The sequence below is a fragment of the Larus michahellis genome, chromosome 1 (assembly GCF_964199755.1).
Source record: "Larus michahellis chromosome 1, bLarMic1.1, whole genome shotgun sequence".
Classification (NCBI taxonomy): Eukaryota; Metazoa; Chordata; class Aves; order Charadriiformes; family Laridae; genus Larus; species Larus michahellis.
The window spans coordinates 156,036,715-156,053,398 of record NC_133896.1 but is presented as its reverse complement, the minus strand read 5'-3'; the positions used below and the strand labels follow the sequence as shown (position 1 = coordinate 156,053,398).

Sequence of the window (16,684 nt, the reverse complement as noted above, 5' to 3'; positions counted from 1 at the left end):
TCTTTTCATGAACTGTTGCCAGGATCTTTCAGACAAGATTACTCTAGCAGCTCCTGAAGGAAGAATTCCCCTCCAATGTCAGAGCTTGATTATTAAACAGGAACTTAGGAAATATGGAGAAAAGGAAACAATTTGCAATTCTCTATCTACAATTTCGTAGGTCTGGCTTCTGTTAAGTGTTCAGAGACCCTTGTTCCAAGAGAGGTAGTAAAGCCCCGAGTAAGAAAAATCCCAGTCTATGGCTTGTTTATGGGTCACCGCAGCTGCAGAAAACCAGTGACACACACAGGAGATCAGATGAGGCAATTTCAACAATGAAAAACTCATCAGTTGAAAGAAAGAAGGCATTACTTCCACCTTTCAAGGGGAAGCCTGAGATTAGAGAGACCAAAAAGCCTTCCAAAAGCTTACTCAAAAATCAGAAACTGGCTTCCTCCTCCCCAGGATGCTGGATTGCTAGATGCTGTACACACATGAGCTCAGTTAGGGACATAAAGAGAATGACAACCTAGTTTCCTAGCTCATATGTAAAATGTAAAACAATAATTAAAGAAAGAACTAGAGACTGCATGATAAACTAGTGTAATGTAAAGATACATACGAAGAGATCTGCACAACCACTCCATCCACTTTAACATAATGCATTTTACAGAACTATACAAACTGTTGCTCAACAACAGACAACTTCCTCACTACAAGCTCTGTCAAGATATCCACACCTCATTGATAGGTATAGTCATGTTATACTGAACTAGAAAAATGGTAGTCGAGTAGACTTATTTCAAAAGTAAGAGATAAAAAAAAAAACCTTATAAAAATATCCAAACAGCTAAAATAAAGTGGAAACTGCTCCCCTCAATGAAAACTAGGCTTTTACAAGACTTTTATCCCTGAAGTGACAAATGGAGTATCATGCAATTTGCTGCAAGTGAAATGTGTAGCAAATAATATCTGGAAAAGCGGAGGCCTCGCTCATATTAAATAGGCACTGGAAGTCTTACAGAGCTATTCTGCAGGCAATAGCTTGCTCTGATACTCTCTGTAAAATTCTGTCATCATTCTGTGGGTAACTATGACCTGTAGCTATTACTCTGCACGTCATTAAGGCAGTCACGGTCTACCAATACTGCATGCAGGTAAGTGTAACGAGCCCTGGAAAACTCTAAGAAAACTGTAAGACTAAAGGCCTTTCATTTAGGAAAAAAAAAAACAACAACAACACAGTAACAAACGATGTTGCTAACATTTAAACTCTGCTTTACTGCCTAGTCCAGTTAAACTGCAATCTGCATTTGCTGTCATAACAGACAGCATTTATCTCTCAGCCTTTTTTATGATACATAATAATGAAGGCATTTTTGTCACTTGACAAAAAAAGGACAATACTGAGCAATACCACTGTCATTGTTGATTCTATCAAGACCCCAACTCGTAAGACTACATACAAACTAACAGTTAAAATCCAAGAGAAGTAAACTGTAAAGATAAAAATTTAAGAACACATACCTATGATGGAATCCCTTCGAAAAACATCTCTGTCAAAAATATAAAATGACAGATGGCGAAAGGTCCGAGGAATTTCACAGTAAAAGTCTTCTCCGTAGAAGGGGCTGGGTTAAAAAAAAAAAAAAAAAAAGACAACAACATACACAAAAACACACACACACAAGAGAAAAAAAGAGATAAATTAGTGTTGGTATCCTGGAGGAGCCGGTCTGCTTACACTTCACACCTAGAATATCACTCTGGACTGTCATGGTCTCTCCCGCCCGTGAAGGTGCAACTTTAAGCACTATTGCACCTTGACTTGTGCACAACTATCTTAAATGCCCACAGAACACGACTTCTTAACGCACAAAAAAGAATAGGTACTTCTTTTTTACCTGGAAAACAAGTGTCCCTAAACCAAGAGGGCAGAGACCACATTATTTGTTAACATACAGTGCCTTAAATAGTGGAGACACGTCCCTGCTGACACACTATGCTTACAGTAAACCATTACGACAGAGATCACAAAAGCATACACATGAACAGGATGAACAAAACATAGTGTGGTTCATGGCATATATAGTTTTTGTTATTATTTATTTATTTTTAAAAGGATTTTGTTTATTTAAAACAAAATGCCTACAGCCATTGCCTCCTTTCTCATCCCCTGCAAAGTTTCTTATTTAAAGTCAGATTTAGTTGACTGATGGTAACTAAGCCTTGGAGCTGGCACGACGCTTGTTACCTGATACCGCTGCATATCTGTCTATTTTTGCTTACTGGAATTGTATAGAATAAGTTCTTTTAAGTAAGACCAGATTTAAAAAAATACAAATACGATCTCAGCATGAAAGCTCTTTAGAGACTTAACGGTCTTTCTTTGGATCTTACCAATTTATACAGAAAAAAACCCCAACACCTCAGGCACCTAACAGCAACCCTTTCACTTTCTCTCTGTCCAATTATATGGTTAAGAATTCACTCCTAGGAACTATAAGCATATATCAACATTATTTATTCATTGACAAGTCTACCATTTTACACAGATTTTTCATTCCAAGTCACTCATGCTTCAGCAGAACTAAATAGGTGAATGTAATTTGAGTCATATGGACAAATACACCAAGCACTGCAGATGTAGACTTAAAAATAAATCTAATTCCAACAGGCCAAAAGCCAGCAGGGTTTTTTTCTTCTCCTTTTAAACACAGACCTCCTTATTGCCTTGGCTAAGCACAAAAATGGGAGACAGAATCACACTGTAGCTTTAATCACTATCAAAGGCTTTTTATGTTAGAAAATTAGATATCCAAAAATTTTTAATAGTTCCTTGCATTAACTTTAAATTTTTCAGCATTTTGTCAGGAGAGGTCATTTCCTTAGCTTCTTTTAGGATATTTCAGGACATAAAGGGTCTCTGCTCACGAGCTAGCACGGCTCATTGACAGAGCTTTAAACTAGGCTTGAGGTAGGCAATATCAGGCTTGCCCATGACAAGTTGTCAATAGCTACCTGAAAGGAGGTTGTAACAAGGCGAGGGTCGGTCTCTTCTCCCAAATAATAAGCAATAGGACAAGAGGAAACAGCCTCAAGTTGCACCAGGGAGGTTTAGATTGGATATTAGGAAAAATTTCTTCACTGAAAGGGTTATCAAACATTGGAACAGGCTGCCCAGGAAAGTGGTGGAATCATCGTCCCTGGAGATATTTAAAAGACGGGTAGACGTGGTGCTTAGGGACATGGTTTAGTGGTGTTTTTGGCAGTGTTAAGTTAATGGTTAGACTCAATGATCTTAAAGGTCCCTTCCAACCTAGACGATTCTATGATTCTAAGCTGTGGGATGACAGGCAACAGTTAGAGGGACAGGGTGCTAGCGAGGGCCGACAGCCTGCTGCTCCGAGATGTGCTGGCTACAGTGCAGCACACGAAGTCTTACGGAGATGAGACAGGGACTCCTGAGGTAATAGGAGCCAAGAGAGATACACCAGTGAAAGACCCCAAAGGAATTAAGGGATGTTCCTCTAATAAGGCAACATGGTCAACAGCCTAGCTGAAGTGCCTCTACATCAATGCATGCAGCATGGGCAACAAACAGGAGGATTTGGAAGACACTGTGCTGCTAGAAAGCTACAACCCAGTTGCCATTACTGAAACCCGGTGGGATGAATCCCATGACTGGAGTGCGGCTACTGGGGGCTACAGGCTGTTCAGAAGGGACACGTGAGGAAGGAGGGGCAGAGGCACTGCCCTCTACATTAAGAAATGGATAGAGTGTGAAGAGTTGTCTCTGAAGAACAACTATGAGCAGGTTGAAAGCTTATAGGTAAGAATAATAGACCAAGGCAACAACGGGAGCCTTGTGGTTGATGTCTACTACAGGCCAGCCGATCAAGGGGAGCATACTGATGAAACTTATTACTCCAGCTACAGGAGGCATCGCGCTCACCGGCTCTTGTCCTGCTGGGGGACTTCAATCACCCTGACATCTGCTGGAAACGTAGCACAGTGAGCTGTAGGCAATCCAGGGGACTCCTGGAGTGCACTGAACATAACTTCTTAAGTCAGGTAAGAGACAGGCCTACCAGAGGGGATGTGATAGTGAACATACAGAAGTCTATGGGACCTGATGAGATGCACCCCAGAGTCCTGAGGGAACTGGCTGAGGTAGTTGCCAAGCCACTCTCTGTGATATTTGAAAAGTCATGGCACTCAGGTGAAGTTCCCGGTGACTGGAAAAAGGGAAACATCGCACCCAGTTTTAAAAAGGGTAGAAAGGAGGACCCTGGGAACTCCCGCCCCATCAGCCTCACCTCTGTGCCTGGGAAGATCATGGAACAGATCCTCCTAGAAGCTACGCTAAGGCACATGGAGGACAGGGAGGAGATTCCAGACAGCCAGCATGGCTTCACCAAGGGCAAGTCCTGCCTGACCAACCTGGTGGCCTTCTGTGCTAGAGTGACTACATCAGTGGACAAGGGAAGAGCTACAGATGTTGTCTATCTGGACTTCTGTAAGGCCTTGGACATGGGCACCTACAACAGCCTTCTCTCTAAATTGGAGAGAGATGGATTTGATGGATGGACTGTTCAGTGGGTGAGGAACTGGTTGGACAGTCACATTCAGAGGGTAGTGGTCAACGGCTCAATGTCCACATGGAGAACAGTGGCGAATGATATCCCTCAGGGGTCTGTATTGGGACCAGTACTGTTCAGTATCTTCATCAATGACATAGACAGTGGCATCAAGTCCACCTTCAGCAAGTTTGCAGATGACACCAAGCTGAGTGGTGCTGTTGACATGCCTGAGGGACAGGATGCCATCCAGAGCGACCTGAACAGGCTTGAGAAGTGGGCCTATGTGAACCTCATGAGGTTCAACAGGGCCAAGTGCAGGGTCCTGCACCTGGTTCAGGGCAATTCCTGGTATCAGTACAGGCTGGGGGATGAAGCAGTGAGAGCAACCCTGCCCAGAAGGACTTGGGGTTGTTGGTGGATGAGCAGCTCAACATGAGCCAGCAATGTGTGCCTGCAGCCCAGAAAACAAACTGCATCCTCGGCTGCATCAAAAGAGGCACAGCCAGCAGGTGGAGGGAAGTTATTCTGTCCCTCTGCTCCCTTCTTGTGAGACCCCACCTGGAGTACTGCTTCCAGCTCGGGGGTCTTCAGAACAGAAAGACATGGATTTGTTGGAGCAGGTCCAGAAAAGGGCCACAGAAATGATCAGAGGGCTGGAGCACCTTTCCTATGAGGAAAGGCTGAAAAAGTTGGAATTATTCAGCCTGGCGAAGACTCTAGGGAGACCTTATTGCAGCCTTTCAGTACTTAAAGGGGACTTATAAGAAAGATAAGGACAAACTTCTTAGCAGGGCCTGCTGCAATTGGACAGGGGGTGATGGCTTTAAACTAAAAGAGGGAAGATTTAGACCAGATATAACAGACACTTTTTGCAATGAGGGTGGTGGAACACTGGTGCAGGTTGCCCAGAGAGGTGGTAGATGCCCCATCCCTGGAAACATTCAAGGTCAGGTTGGATGGGGCTCTGAGCAAACCGATCTAGTTGAAGATGCCACTGCTCATTGCAGGGGAGGTTGGACTAGATGACTTTTAAAGGTCTCCTCCAACCCAAACTATTCTATGATTTTACATCACCATATACTTTTGCTTGTATTTCTGCCTACAGTGAAAATATGCTCCCCTAGAATTGCCACATTCCCTTAAGAGCTAGCTGACAAATCTCACTCAAAACACACAGGCACTGCAAATTAGCTAACCACTCTGTGTTTGAAGGGAATATGCCATGCGAATTTCATGAAGTCCAGAGACATCACACAATATTCTGCAAGAACATTATTTAAGTCACTATTCCACCAGCCACATGGAAGAACACATTGGATACACAACAAAGCCCAAGGCCTACCCACAAGTTAAACTTCCACCACTGAAATGGTTTCCTATTCCTTGAAATAAATGCATCCAGCTGTAAGTTATGGCAACCAGTGTGAGCCCCACTCAGTCATCCCTACTGTGAAGGCAGGGGAGAAAAATCTAACAGCTGGAAATGGCAGCTGGTTTGACTGTTTGTCCCAACTACCCCCTCCGATACAGCACTCTCAGTTATGTCCTCTTTACCCTTTCTGCTCCAAGTGGTTTATTTTGGAATCAAGAATTCAGCAGACACTGCTTCAGGTACAAAATATTTGAGTTCTTTGGTACAAGCAGCTTCTACCAAACTGGGAACTATCTGACTGTCCCAGCAGCCGTGCTTCTGCTGGCAGCCCTGAGGGCCTCATTCTGTGCACATCACTTGGTGCAAGTTTTCACACACAGATGTAACCCAAGGGGGCTACACAAATGCATAAACACTGCCCGAATATCTAGTGCACTATACATGCAAAACACTTGCATCGTTCCGAGCCCTAATACTCTGTTCAGCCATAAAATTGGCCTTTCTGCTGGAAGAACACGACGGATGAATTTATTCACTAATGACCTTAGAATGAAATGATACTTAATGAACTGTGGCTTATATACCCAGCTTTCTATCAAGAATACGAGGGAAGCTTCAGTACACCGAAATTCTAAAGGCAATGTAAATGCAAGCAAGGCTTATACTGAGCATACTTTAATTCAGCTCAGCTGATTCTGGGGGAAAGAGCAGGGAAGAGACAACTGGGGCCTTTGGCAAGTTCCCTATTCATGTTTATCACTGGTGGCGGTCGGGGGCAGAAAATACCTAAGACCACACCACAGCAAAACAAACACAAGATTCAGAAAAGCAGAGTGGACAACAGGAAGCATCTAGTCCAATATATAGTATCAGAACAAGACTGATTAACAGAAGAAATGCTATAGAGGCTGACTTAGACATGCAGGGACCACATCTGGTCACTACTTTTAGGCACAAGGCTTATTAGCCTAAGGAGCGCTTGCTGGCTGGTACTTTTCATGGGATACACTATTTGTGGCTGCTGTCAACAGAAGAGATGCTTTGTTCTGCTCTTGTCTTTACCCCTTGTAGCTTCACAACCTCTCATCACTCAGGTAACACCCTGAGGCGCACTGTGTTCTTAATTAGTATAAGCAAGCAGATTTCCAACACAAGTGCATTCACTCTGCACTGGATAATTAGCCAGCGAAGTTTTAACTGTAAGGATACACATCAAGATAAATTTGATATCCCCGTGCCCCAATCTTATGTAGCTCTTGAGAAACAGTATCTTCTTTCTGAAGGAATCAAAAGTAACCACACAAAGGCTTCCAGCTTCCACTTAAATGTGTGCTTTTACTCCATGTATCTCTTCTGCATCTCTTCAGAACAGTACTTGCTTTGTCTCCCACCGAGACCTGAAGAGCAAGAGGTCGCAGCAGTCAAACCCCATGATTTATTTCCCAAGCTAACTTATCTTGAGCATGAGCCCCAGGGCTCCAGAATGGTTTTTCCAAAAGAACAGCTAAATCCCTCCCCTTGATGCCCCCTCTCTCCCAAGAGCCAGAATTAGTCTGATGGTGCTTCAGCAAGTACTCTTATTTTGACATAGCAATTAATAAAAAGCAGCAGCATCTGCCTACACAGACCTCAGGAGTCTGACAAGATCCTCCAAAACAAATACTAGAACTAGCCTGGCTGAAAACTCTTTCAGAAACAACTGAGTTCAGATTCAACTTCTAGGTTTCGAGTTAAGCTTTCCTTGTAGATTAACCAACCCTACGCTGAGGAGAAGTTTTAATCATTCAAAGAGGAGGAGAAATAATGAGGGCCCCCTCCCCCAACCTTGCAGCGTAGGCTGCACATCAGTATGGTCACAATGGAAGGGCATGGGCAAGACCAGTGTTGTCATTATTTCAGTTTCCTCTGTATTCCAAACAACTAATGGGATGTAACCACTGAGAGCAGGGTCTTGTAAGGACAGAAACAGTGGACCTCCACTGTAAATGCAATTCACCTGCTTCCAAGCTGAATATAAAAGCATTTTTGACCCCAGCTTCTTCAATAAAGACTACTAAACCTAAAATAGTTTTACTAATTTCTTTTTAATTTTGCTATCACAGTGACAAAAGAGTAGCAGTGTAGTTAACTACTATTTAGTTATTAAGTGAGGCTTTGTTGCTAAGTCACTGTCTCTTGTTTTCCTGACGGGATTAGAAACTACAGAGAAAAACCCGTACCAATTTTGAAGTTCTTGGTCCAAGCTTTCAGGCAGGCTGACTCTGTAGCTGCCTGACTCTGTAGCCTTCTACTCCACATACCCTCATTTCACACCCCTTTCTCATCTCTTTTCCAGTACACACCCATCACCTTGCTGTGCTCTCAAGGAGGGAAGGTCTGTCTCAGCCATCATTCTCAGGAAGCACAGGGCTCTCTTACTGCGCAGATTTTATACAGCCCCTACCACTGACACATACACTAACCGATCCCCCCTGAAGACACTTTCCCTAGGATGATTCCACAGCTGTCGTGACAGAAGAGACCAAAAAAAAAAAAACCAACAAAAACCCCACAAAAAGTCAAGTAAAAGTGCAATAGATTTGAATCTTCAGGCATACCCTCCCCCCACCAAAAACTTGCTTGTTCTGAATACTCACGGGAGCAGGAATACCAGGAAATCAAAACCAAAAGGTTCCCTCTAGGTATTGTTTCACTCCCATAGAGCTATCCAACTTGAAATGGGAAGGGCTTTAAAGGTATCTATTTTTGAATCTCTTCTAATATGAGTTTTGGCAATGGATATTTTTAGGAAGAGACAGGAAAGGAGAAGAGAAACAAATTACTGTGCAGATCAAGTGGAATGAAAGCAAATAAGGAAGAGAATTCTCATTTCAAACATAATGAATGGGAACTTCTTCCCCTAGAAAAGGTTCAAAATTTGTTCACTTTGACATGTTTCACTAAACTCCAAAGGCACACTTGCGACTTTAATTCTGTACCTTGAGATATCTACTGCAATCATCGCAAATAATATCAACAGAGAGAAACAGCCTTCATAAAATAAATCTCAGCGTAGAAACATTTCTTTAGTTTCAGGCTGCGTTGCAAAACCTTGTGCTTGTTTCTCAACACTTGGGATTTGCCAAAGCAGTTCTGTTTTTGTTTTGGCACCAGCACTTCAGTGGATGAAGTGAAAGAGTTGCATGATGAATAATAATGAAACCCCACTAACCAGAATTCTTTGTGCATGGATTATTTTTTTTAAAACTGCTTTTGTGCTTGAAAGTAAGGACTATTAACATGCCACAGACAACTCCACATCCTCTGACTATTTTAAAACGTTTAGAAATACTGCATTCATCCTGTTGCATGAACTGAAGACCAGAGTTCACATTGCTGTGTGAGCTGAAAGCAAAATCAGTCTGTACAAAGGACTACACTTATTTGTTTCTACTAGTAAGCTTTTTCTACTACTTGGCTAGTACATTTTATACTATGCTTTGCAGTGTATGTAAAGGGAGTCGGGTAGAGAAGAGACGGTTTATTCAAAGCAGATACAGCAAGCCAAATAAAATCTGAATACGCTTCAGTCTCCTACTAGACACAGAGCTACAAGACAACAGGCAAGTGAGACAGGCTCTGTAAGAGCCAAAGTTGGCAGATGTCGTGGTAGCTTCCTTACACAATTTATTAAAAATACCTAGTATTTTATTTGAAGCACAGATTTGGCAGAGGACACAGAGCAGGAAGTTAATGGCACACAAGGCAACACCTAAATCCAAATATAAGACTTATGCCCACTGTTAGAGAGCAGGCTGCAGTCTTCCAGGCATCTACTGAGCCTAAGCAAATTTTTCCTCCTATCACGGTGCACAGACACCCAGATAGACAAAACCACCCCTACTCCACAGAGAAAAAATAAAGCAGTGTGCATTTTATCAACCCTATGCTCAGAAGAGACAGACAGACACACTAGCTATAGTTATCATCCTCACTTGACAGTTGCTGGTTTGGCTCAGTGAGGCTTACAGGGATTATGATAACTTTAAGCAGCAGCCATTTGGCCCCCAGTCACCTCTTAAAATATTCTGTAAGATGACACACACAAACAACAGAAGTCACATTACAGCTGCATTTACTTTTTTTTTTTTTAATCAGTCAAAGCTGCCTACAACACCAACAATTGCTACTCACATTGGTGCCTTTTCGTGTGAATAAATGCTCTCATTCATAAACCCTGCCTTGAGTCTCAAGGCTTACTTCAAATCTCCTCCTTCCATTAAATCTTGCTTCCTTTCCTGGCGACCCTCCCAGCTGTATTACTTCCCTACACAACCATACAGTCCTTGCCCTCAGTAATACCCCTGACCAGGCTGAAGTTGTACCCATACTTATCTTATCCCATTCCCTTAAAGGCTTGGGGTGTTTTCAGAATTGAAGTCTACTGATATTAGGAGTTCAAGCCACAGTTAGATGTAATTGAGTGCAAAAGACGGCAGACCCTGGGGCAGTCCAGCATGCCAAGTAGTGAGCTGGGAGCATGCAGGACGGAAGCTACAGAACATGTAGACAGCAGAACAGGCTACAGCATCAAGCTCAAGGCCTCTTTACTTAAGGCGTCCACTCTGGGGAAAGTTATTTCAAGGAGGTGAGCTAGCCACATAAGAATATGGAAGTAGCTAATGGAATTAACTCGGATAGAACGGCTAATTTTGGCAATGCTCCAACTAAGGGAAACAACTTTGTGTTTAAAATCTGAGAAGTGGCCTGCATCCAGGATGTTATCGGAACACGAGAGATGTTTAGCTATGCAGCCATGAACTCCAAACATAGGAAAATAAAGGCTTTAAGCAAACCTATAATTGAAAAATAACAACATGGAAGTAGAACTACTTAGAGAAAGTTCTGAGAGCTACTGATTGAATTTGTTAACCGATCTAATACCAAAACAAAGACACAGAAACCTCTTGTTAAAGAGAACACAGCCTTAACTATGATTTTACAGCACATTTCACTATTCACTCACAAGCACACTGTGGACTTGTAGTTCTCACTGTTACCTTCATTGGAGACTAGCAAAAAAAAGACTGGGGGCTGGGAAAGTGCCTCTGGCTTCATTTGCTGTTTCATTCAGGCTTTGATCACTATGTTTAGCACGTGAAAAATTCCTCAGTGAAATAGTGGAGAACTAAATAATCACAGACTCAAGACTCTTGGCTCATCTCTCTAAAGCACACACTGTCAGCCATTTGATTCTTAACGTACGACAGTTTTTGCCTTTATTCATATCCTTGAAACAAATTTAGAGATGTCACATTCCTTCCATTCTTCACCTATGATTTGAGAAGCTGCCTTGATTTCCTGTTGCAGCTGACACTGCCCTTTAAGTGAATGGAAACATTTGATGCAAACAGCAAAAGCAAAGTCAGTCTTAATGCCAACACGCCAAGAAAGTTTATCCTCACGGAAGACCTGTAGCTAGGAACAAGTCCTGGATGGTGGAGCCTGAAGTTTAAAGCTACTCATGGGGGAAGCTAGGTAGTTGGCTCAGCAAAGGAAATTAATAGGCAAAATTCTTGTCAGGCTGTCTACTTGCAGCTCAAAAGTAAAGAAAAGTTATAGATCTATGCATTTAAAATAAAAATAAAAATTCTCAGATATTCCTTTGGACATAAAATACATGAGTCCCTTCATGTACATCTCCACTAGGTTATATGGAATGGATCCAATTCTACTCAGTGCCTTTGTGGATGGTGGTAATATAAATATTGAACAACAAATACAAAACAGAGAAGCGTATTAAATCCTGGCTCTAACTGACCTCTTCCTCATATCTTATGACTTGCATGTGACCTTCTTAGAATTTACTAAAAGCCTGTGCCAAGGAGTTTATGAAAACAGTGCTGCTTGAAGAGTTCAAGATTCTCTTCCTGGGAACCTAGAGAGCTTGCTCTGACCAACCCACGCGATCACTGTGCTTGTCCAAAGATCCCCAGAGAAGTCGGATGGCTCTGAACTGCCACACTTAAACAATACTTTCGCATTGCTCTGTGGTTTCATAGAAAGGTCTGTCCATGTTACAACCCTTGACTTGTTTCAGTCAGACACTACCAAGCTATCCTCACAGCAGCCCTCAAAGTCTTCCAGTACATGGCTGCAGTGCCACCAGTTTAGCAGAAGCCAACAGCGGCTGGAGGGAAGAAATTATTTAAGTTCCTGATTGTAATTTATGAGTCCCACCTGACTGCTAAACAGAGGACTTAAGGTTCACCATGCTGTCTGCTTTCAGTTTTTGAGATACAAACTTATACAAAGGGCATCAGGCTCACAGAGATTCTCTTCAGACCACTGCTAAGGGCACCGGACTGGGCAACAGGATGTGCTAGTTCAGTTCTTAAGAGTTCTGAATGATTCATGCTTTGTTGATTTAAGAGCTTACTGCTTTCAGCTGTCTCCTCATGCCTCTGCCGCAGCCTAATAAAATAAAAATCCATTGCAGAAGATCAGGACAGAACTCAGGAAGGCAACTTCTTACACTGTCCCAGTATAAAACACAGGAGATCATGAGTCAGAGCCTGAAGGTTCTGCCACAGATACACCAAGCAAGCCAGAATTGGACATTCATCCAAGTCCCTCTGGGAAGGAGAGATAACTGCTTCCTTTCTCCCATTTGCCAGTTCTATTTAAGCTTTGTATCAGGAGAAGGACTGCCTGGAAAAAATATACATTTCTGCAGTGCTTAGTAGAAGCCTAATGAAGCTCAACTGAGTTAAAAAAAAAAAAAAAGGAAAAAAAGAAGAAAAAAGCAGCAAGCAGTCCTTGAATTCCCAAGTACACAAGACAGTGTTTAATTATAAGCTTTTTTATGCAGATAAAGAGTCATTTCATGCAGATATGCTGGAAAAGATCAGCTTCTCCAGGACAAATCTGAATCAGAAGACATTGTTTCAGTCAGTAGTGCTGGGGCTGCATATGAAACACCTTTCAATTCACACATTCCCACAAAGCATCTTATTTTTCATAGACTACATGAAAATCATTTTTTTGACCTGATTGAAAGATAGGGGAGTTACCAGTATAAGTGAGAATACAGGCAATTCTTAAAACTTACTTTATAGCAAGCCAGCCCTTTCAGCCATGAAGTGATAGGAAGTAGAAAACAGGCATGAACAACAGAGCGAAGCCAGCGTTCTCCCCTTCAAACTACAGTCAAAGGCTCTGTCGCCCACTTCAATGCCAGCCACGTAGATGTTCAGGCAGGATTCGATTATTTTAGCCATGCGTTGTCCCAGCTTCACATCCCTGCTCCCATCTAACATCGCATACCACAGCAGTGATACCTCAGAAAAAGGGACTCAACAAATGCTTCACTATTAGGTTGGCATGCACCTGGCAAAGAAACACCATACATGAAAGCAGGTATTTCTCTGCTGCATACAAATTACATGGGCCTTAGGGCACATAATATGCCCTAATATTATGCCTGCCCAATAATTCATGGTTACTCAATGGGTTGAATCAATTTACAAACAAGCATTAAAGAATTTAACAGCATGACTGGCTCCTCAGCTATGTGCTCATCTTGGAGTCTTACAAAAAACAATAGGCGACTGCAGTATGGTCTGAAATCATTTGAAAAACATCTTCCTCTGGAAGTTTATGCACTTGTTTTAAATGATGTAAACACAGTCATAAAAGATTAAGTAGCTGTTTGACCGTGCCTTGCTAAATAAGAATGATTCCTATTCACGGATTAGGAAGACATACCAGTTTACCATTCATGTATTTGGGATTTTTGTCCACTTTTCTTTTATGCAAAATAAAAACAAGGATAGAGAAACACCTATATAGATAAATGCAAAATTCAGTGGCTGCCAGTGTCTATAAGTGGATATTTAGGGACTGTTAAGCAGCAAGTTTTTCAAAAGTAGCGCTTGCAAACAGAACCTCACAGAGGGAGAAGGCAGACTACCACTGAAGACACTAATTCACTGGGAGAAGAAACAACTGAGGAGATCATCTTCAGTCAACCTTTAGATCAAACAAAATAGGACTATAAAGGGATTTTGAGAGATCATCTGGTCCACCACTGTTCTAAAGCGGGAAGATCCCCATATTTTGATCATGCCTCATTATATAGAGCCTGTTAAAAGCCTTCAGCGATAGATATGGAAAAACCAAGGCAATCTATTCCAGTACTTCAGAATCTTTAACAACAGGAAGATTTTCCATCACAGTAAACCTTAAATTGCAGTGGGGAAGGAAGTTTAGGTTAAGTCCATTATTACTTGCAATATCCATACTGGACACACAGAGCAATTCCCTCCCTCTTAAGTTTTTTTGGGGGTTTGTTGTTTGGGTTGTTTTCTTTTTTATTTTTTAATATGTATTTACATAGTTTTATCTACTCTCATCCCTCTTCTCTAGGCTAAATAATTGTAGTCTTTTAACCTTTCCTCCTCAGTTATATTTTCCAGACCTCCAATCATTGTGCTGCTCTCCTCTGAATTCACCTCATTTAATGAAGAGAACTCAGCTCCACAGGAAACCAGAAACCTTCCAGTTCTGTACAACCTCAGTGTACCTCTTCAGCTTTATAATGATATCTAAAGACAGATGGAATTTTTCCCACTGAAGGAACTACACTTTTTTGCTTATTCCTACTACTACAAGTTTATTTTCTCAATAGAAAAAATACTTGGATTAGTTCAAGGAAATTACATCAACTATTCTCATACACCTCTACTCCACACCTTCCACTGCAAAGCACTAATGATCATCCAGCAAAAAAACCCCACTGTGCAACTTCTAGTGGTGAGCAGGAAGGCTACAGTTGTTTGACCCAGGAATGAATTTAAATTAGTTACAAAATCACTTTTAGGGAAACAACTGGTTCAGGGACACTACATGGCAAAAAAAAAAAAAGCATACAGATTAGTCTTTCAGTCTTTCCTTTTTCACTTTATCTTTTTTTTATTTACATATAGTACACTACAAACAGGACAGTGTTAGCATCATCATTCAAAACCATTCTCATTATGTTTTGTCAAACTCAATGCCTCAAGAAACAAAAATATGGATCAGTACACCATATCAGAATATAAAATGAGGAATAAAGACTCAAAGACAACAAAAAAATATGTGAGAGAACAACTGAAGCGACTTAAGGGAATAAATCCCACTTCAAGCTACTCAGATTCACATTCTTAAATGCATTAGGTACTTCTGAGAGGTTGGGGTGGGGTCTAGAGCTATTTTCCAAAGTAAATTATTTGCAATAACAAGACAAATAGCAAATTCCTAACCGTATTACTCAACTCTCACTCTTTTCCCACTTTATATCTTAAGATAAAAGTTACAAACTTGACTGTTCCTTGCTGCTGCTTTCCCCCTAGCTCCAAAAAAAGCCTCGCTTGCCAGAGTACACATATATGCCCAGCCATGTTCCCTTTATTTTTCTGATGTTTGGGGATTTCCAGGAGAAAGCATTTTAACTTTTGCTATATGCTTCTGTTCTGTTTCATGCTACATTTGGCTTCTACAAGCTCACAGGAAGCGTCCAAGATAATCAGACAGGCATCTGACATACAAACCTCTCCTTTCAGTTGCAGCCTCATGACAGGAAAAAAAATAATAAATCCCTAACTCCACCCATCAGTGTAGCTAGACCAACGCAAAATTCTAAGCATTGATAGACGTGAAATTGAGTTCAGTGCTCCCTTCTAAGCTGAGATCTAAAAAGCTTAGTGAAGTTCAAAACAAATACCGCAGAAAGAAAGGAGCACTGGCTCTATATTCCTAGGAAAACAGTTAATATGGCTTGCCTTGGGGAAGACATTTTCCCTTATATACAGATAGGAATCCTGACATTAATAGTTCTACCACTAGTGTTCTTAAAATGGGAAGAAAGATCTTACTCATCTTCCCTCCCCCCCCAAAAAGTATCTTTGGAACATTAAACAAACACAGTAAGCAGAGAATGAGAAGAGTTAACAGAACACATATACATGTATTTGTTACCATAATGACTTCTCCACTATTTTGGTCCTGAAAACCTCCTCCTGGTCCAGATTTACAGTACAGTAGCAATCCCTCATCTTGTTTGGCCCCGGATACGTAGGAAGATTTTTGGCTTCACCTGAAGACAAGGAAGAAAAATCCCAAGAGGTTTAGATATTAAAACTTTATCCATAAACCAGTCATCTGTCAACTAATGCAGTGTCAGCAACATAGCTAAAGCAGAGTATTATGTTGTATTTTTCTTCCTAAATGTTCTCTATTAAACTTAGCAGCAGTATTCTGTTCCCAAGGCAGCAGCTCCTGACAGTCACTGAGTCTAGAGCTCAGCAGTAGCCAGCAACAACTCAACAGTTTGTTGCGTCCGATTCATTCACATGTATTTGCTTCCTTCCAAATTTGTGTTTAGATTTTGATCAGTCCTCTAGTAAGACACCAGGAACACAACACAACACAGAAATGAAGCTTTCGGATACAGTCCACTGATTTTATCCTAAAGGCATTACCAGAACACAGCATATGAGGACTGACCCCCAGCTCCACCACACTCCACAGATGTGGAGATGGAAAACAGCCACTTTAGTTACAGCCAACAGCCTTACACCACAGGCTGGACTTCAAAGCGCTTTGATGAGGTAATTATCACTTCTGAAGCTGCCGAAAGTCCTCACAGAAAGGTACCATGCAAGTCATGAATATTCTTCACAGGAAATATTTGTTTCAAAACTGCAACAAGAAACGTGTATGTATCCTA

At 41.6% G+C, this 16,684-nt stretch overlaps 1 protein-coding gene across 2 annotated transcripts in view; it reads right to left on the bottom strand.

The window, feature by feature from the left end:
* RASA3 (RAS p21 protein activator 3) overlaps window positions 1-16,684 on the bottom strand; it is a 138,329-nt gene that overhangs the window by 81,744 nt on the left and 39,901 nt on the right. For both annotated transcript variants that reach the window (XM_074560786.1, XM_074560779.1), the window contains exons 2-3: window positions 15,934-16,051; window positions 1,507-1,610 (exon numbers count right to left, since the gene is read on the bottom strand). In XM_074560786.1, coding sequence (XP_074416887.1) covers window positions 1,507-1,610; window positions 15,934-16,051 — 222 coding nt within the window. The remainder of the gene's footprint in view (window positions 1-1,506; window positions 1,611-15,933; window positions 16,052-16,684) is intronic.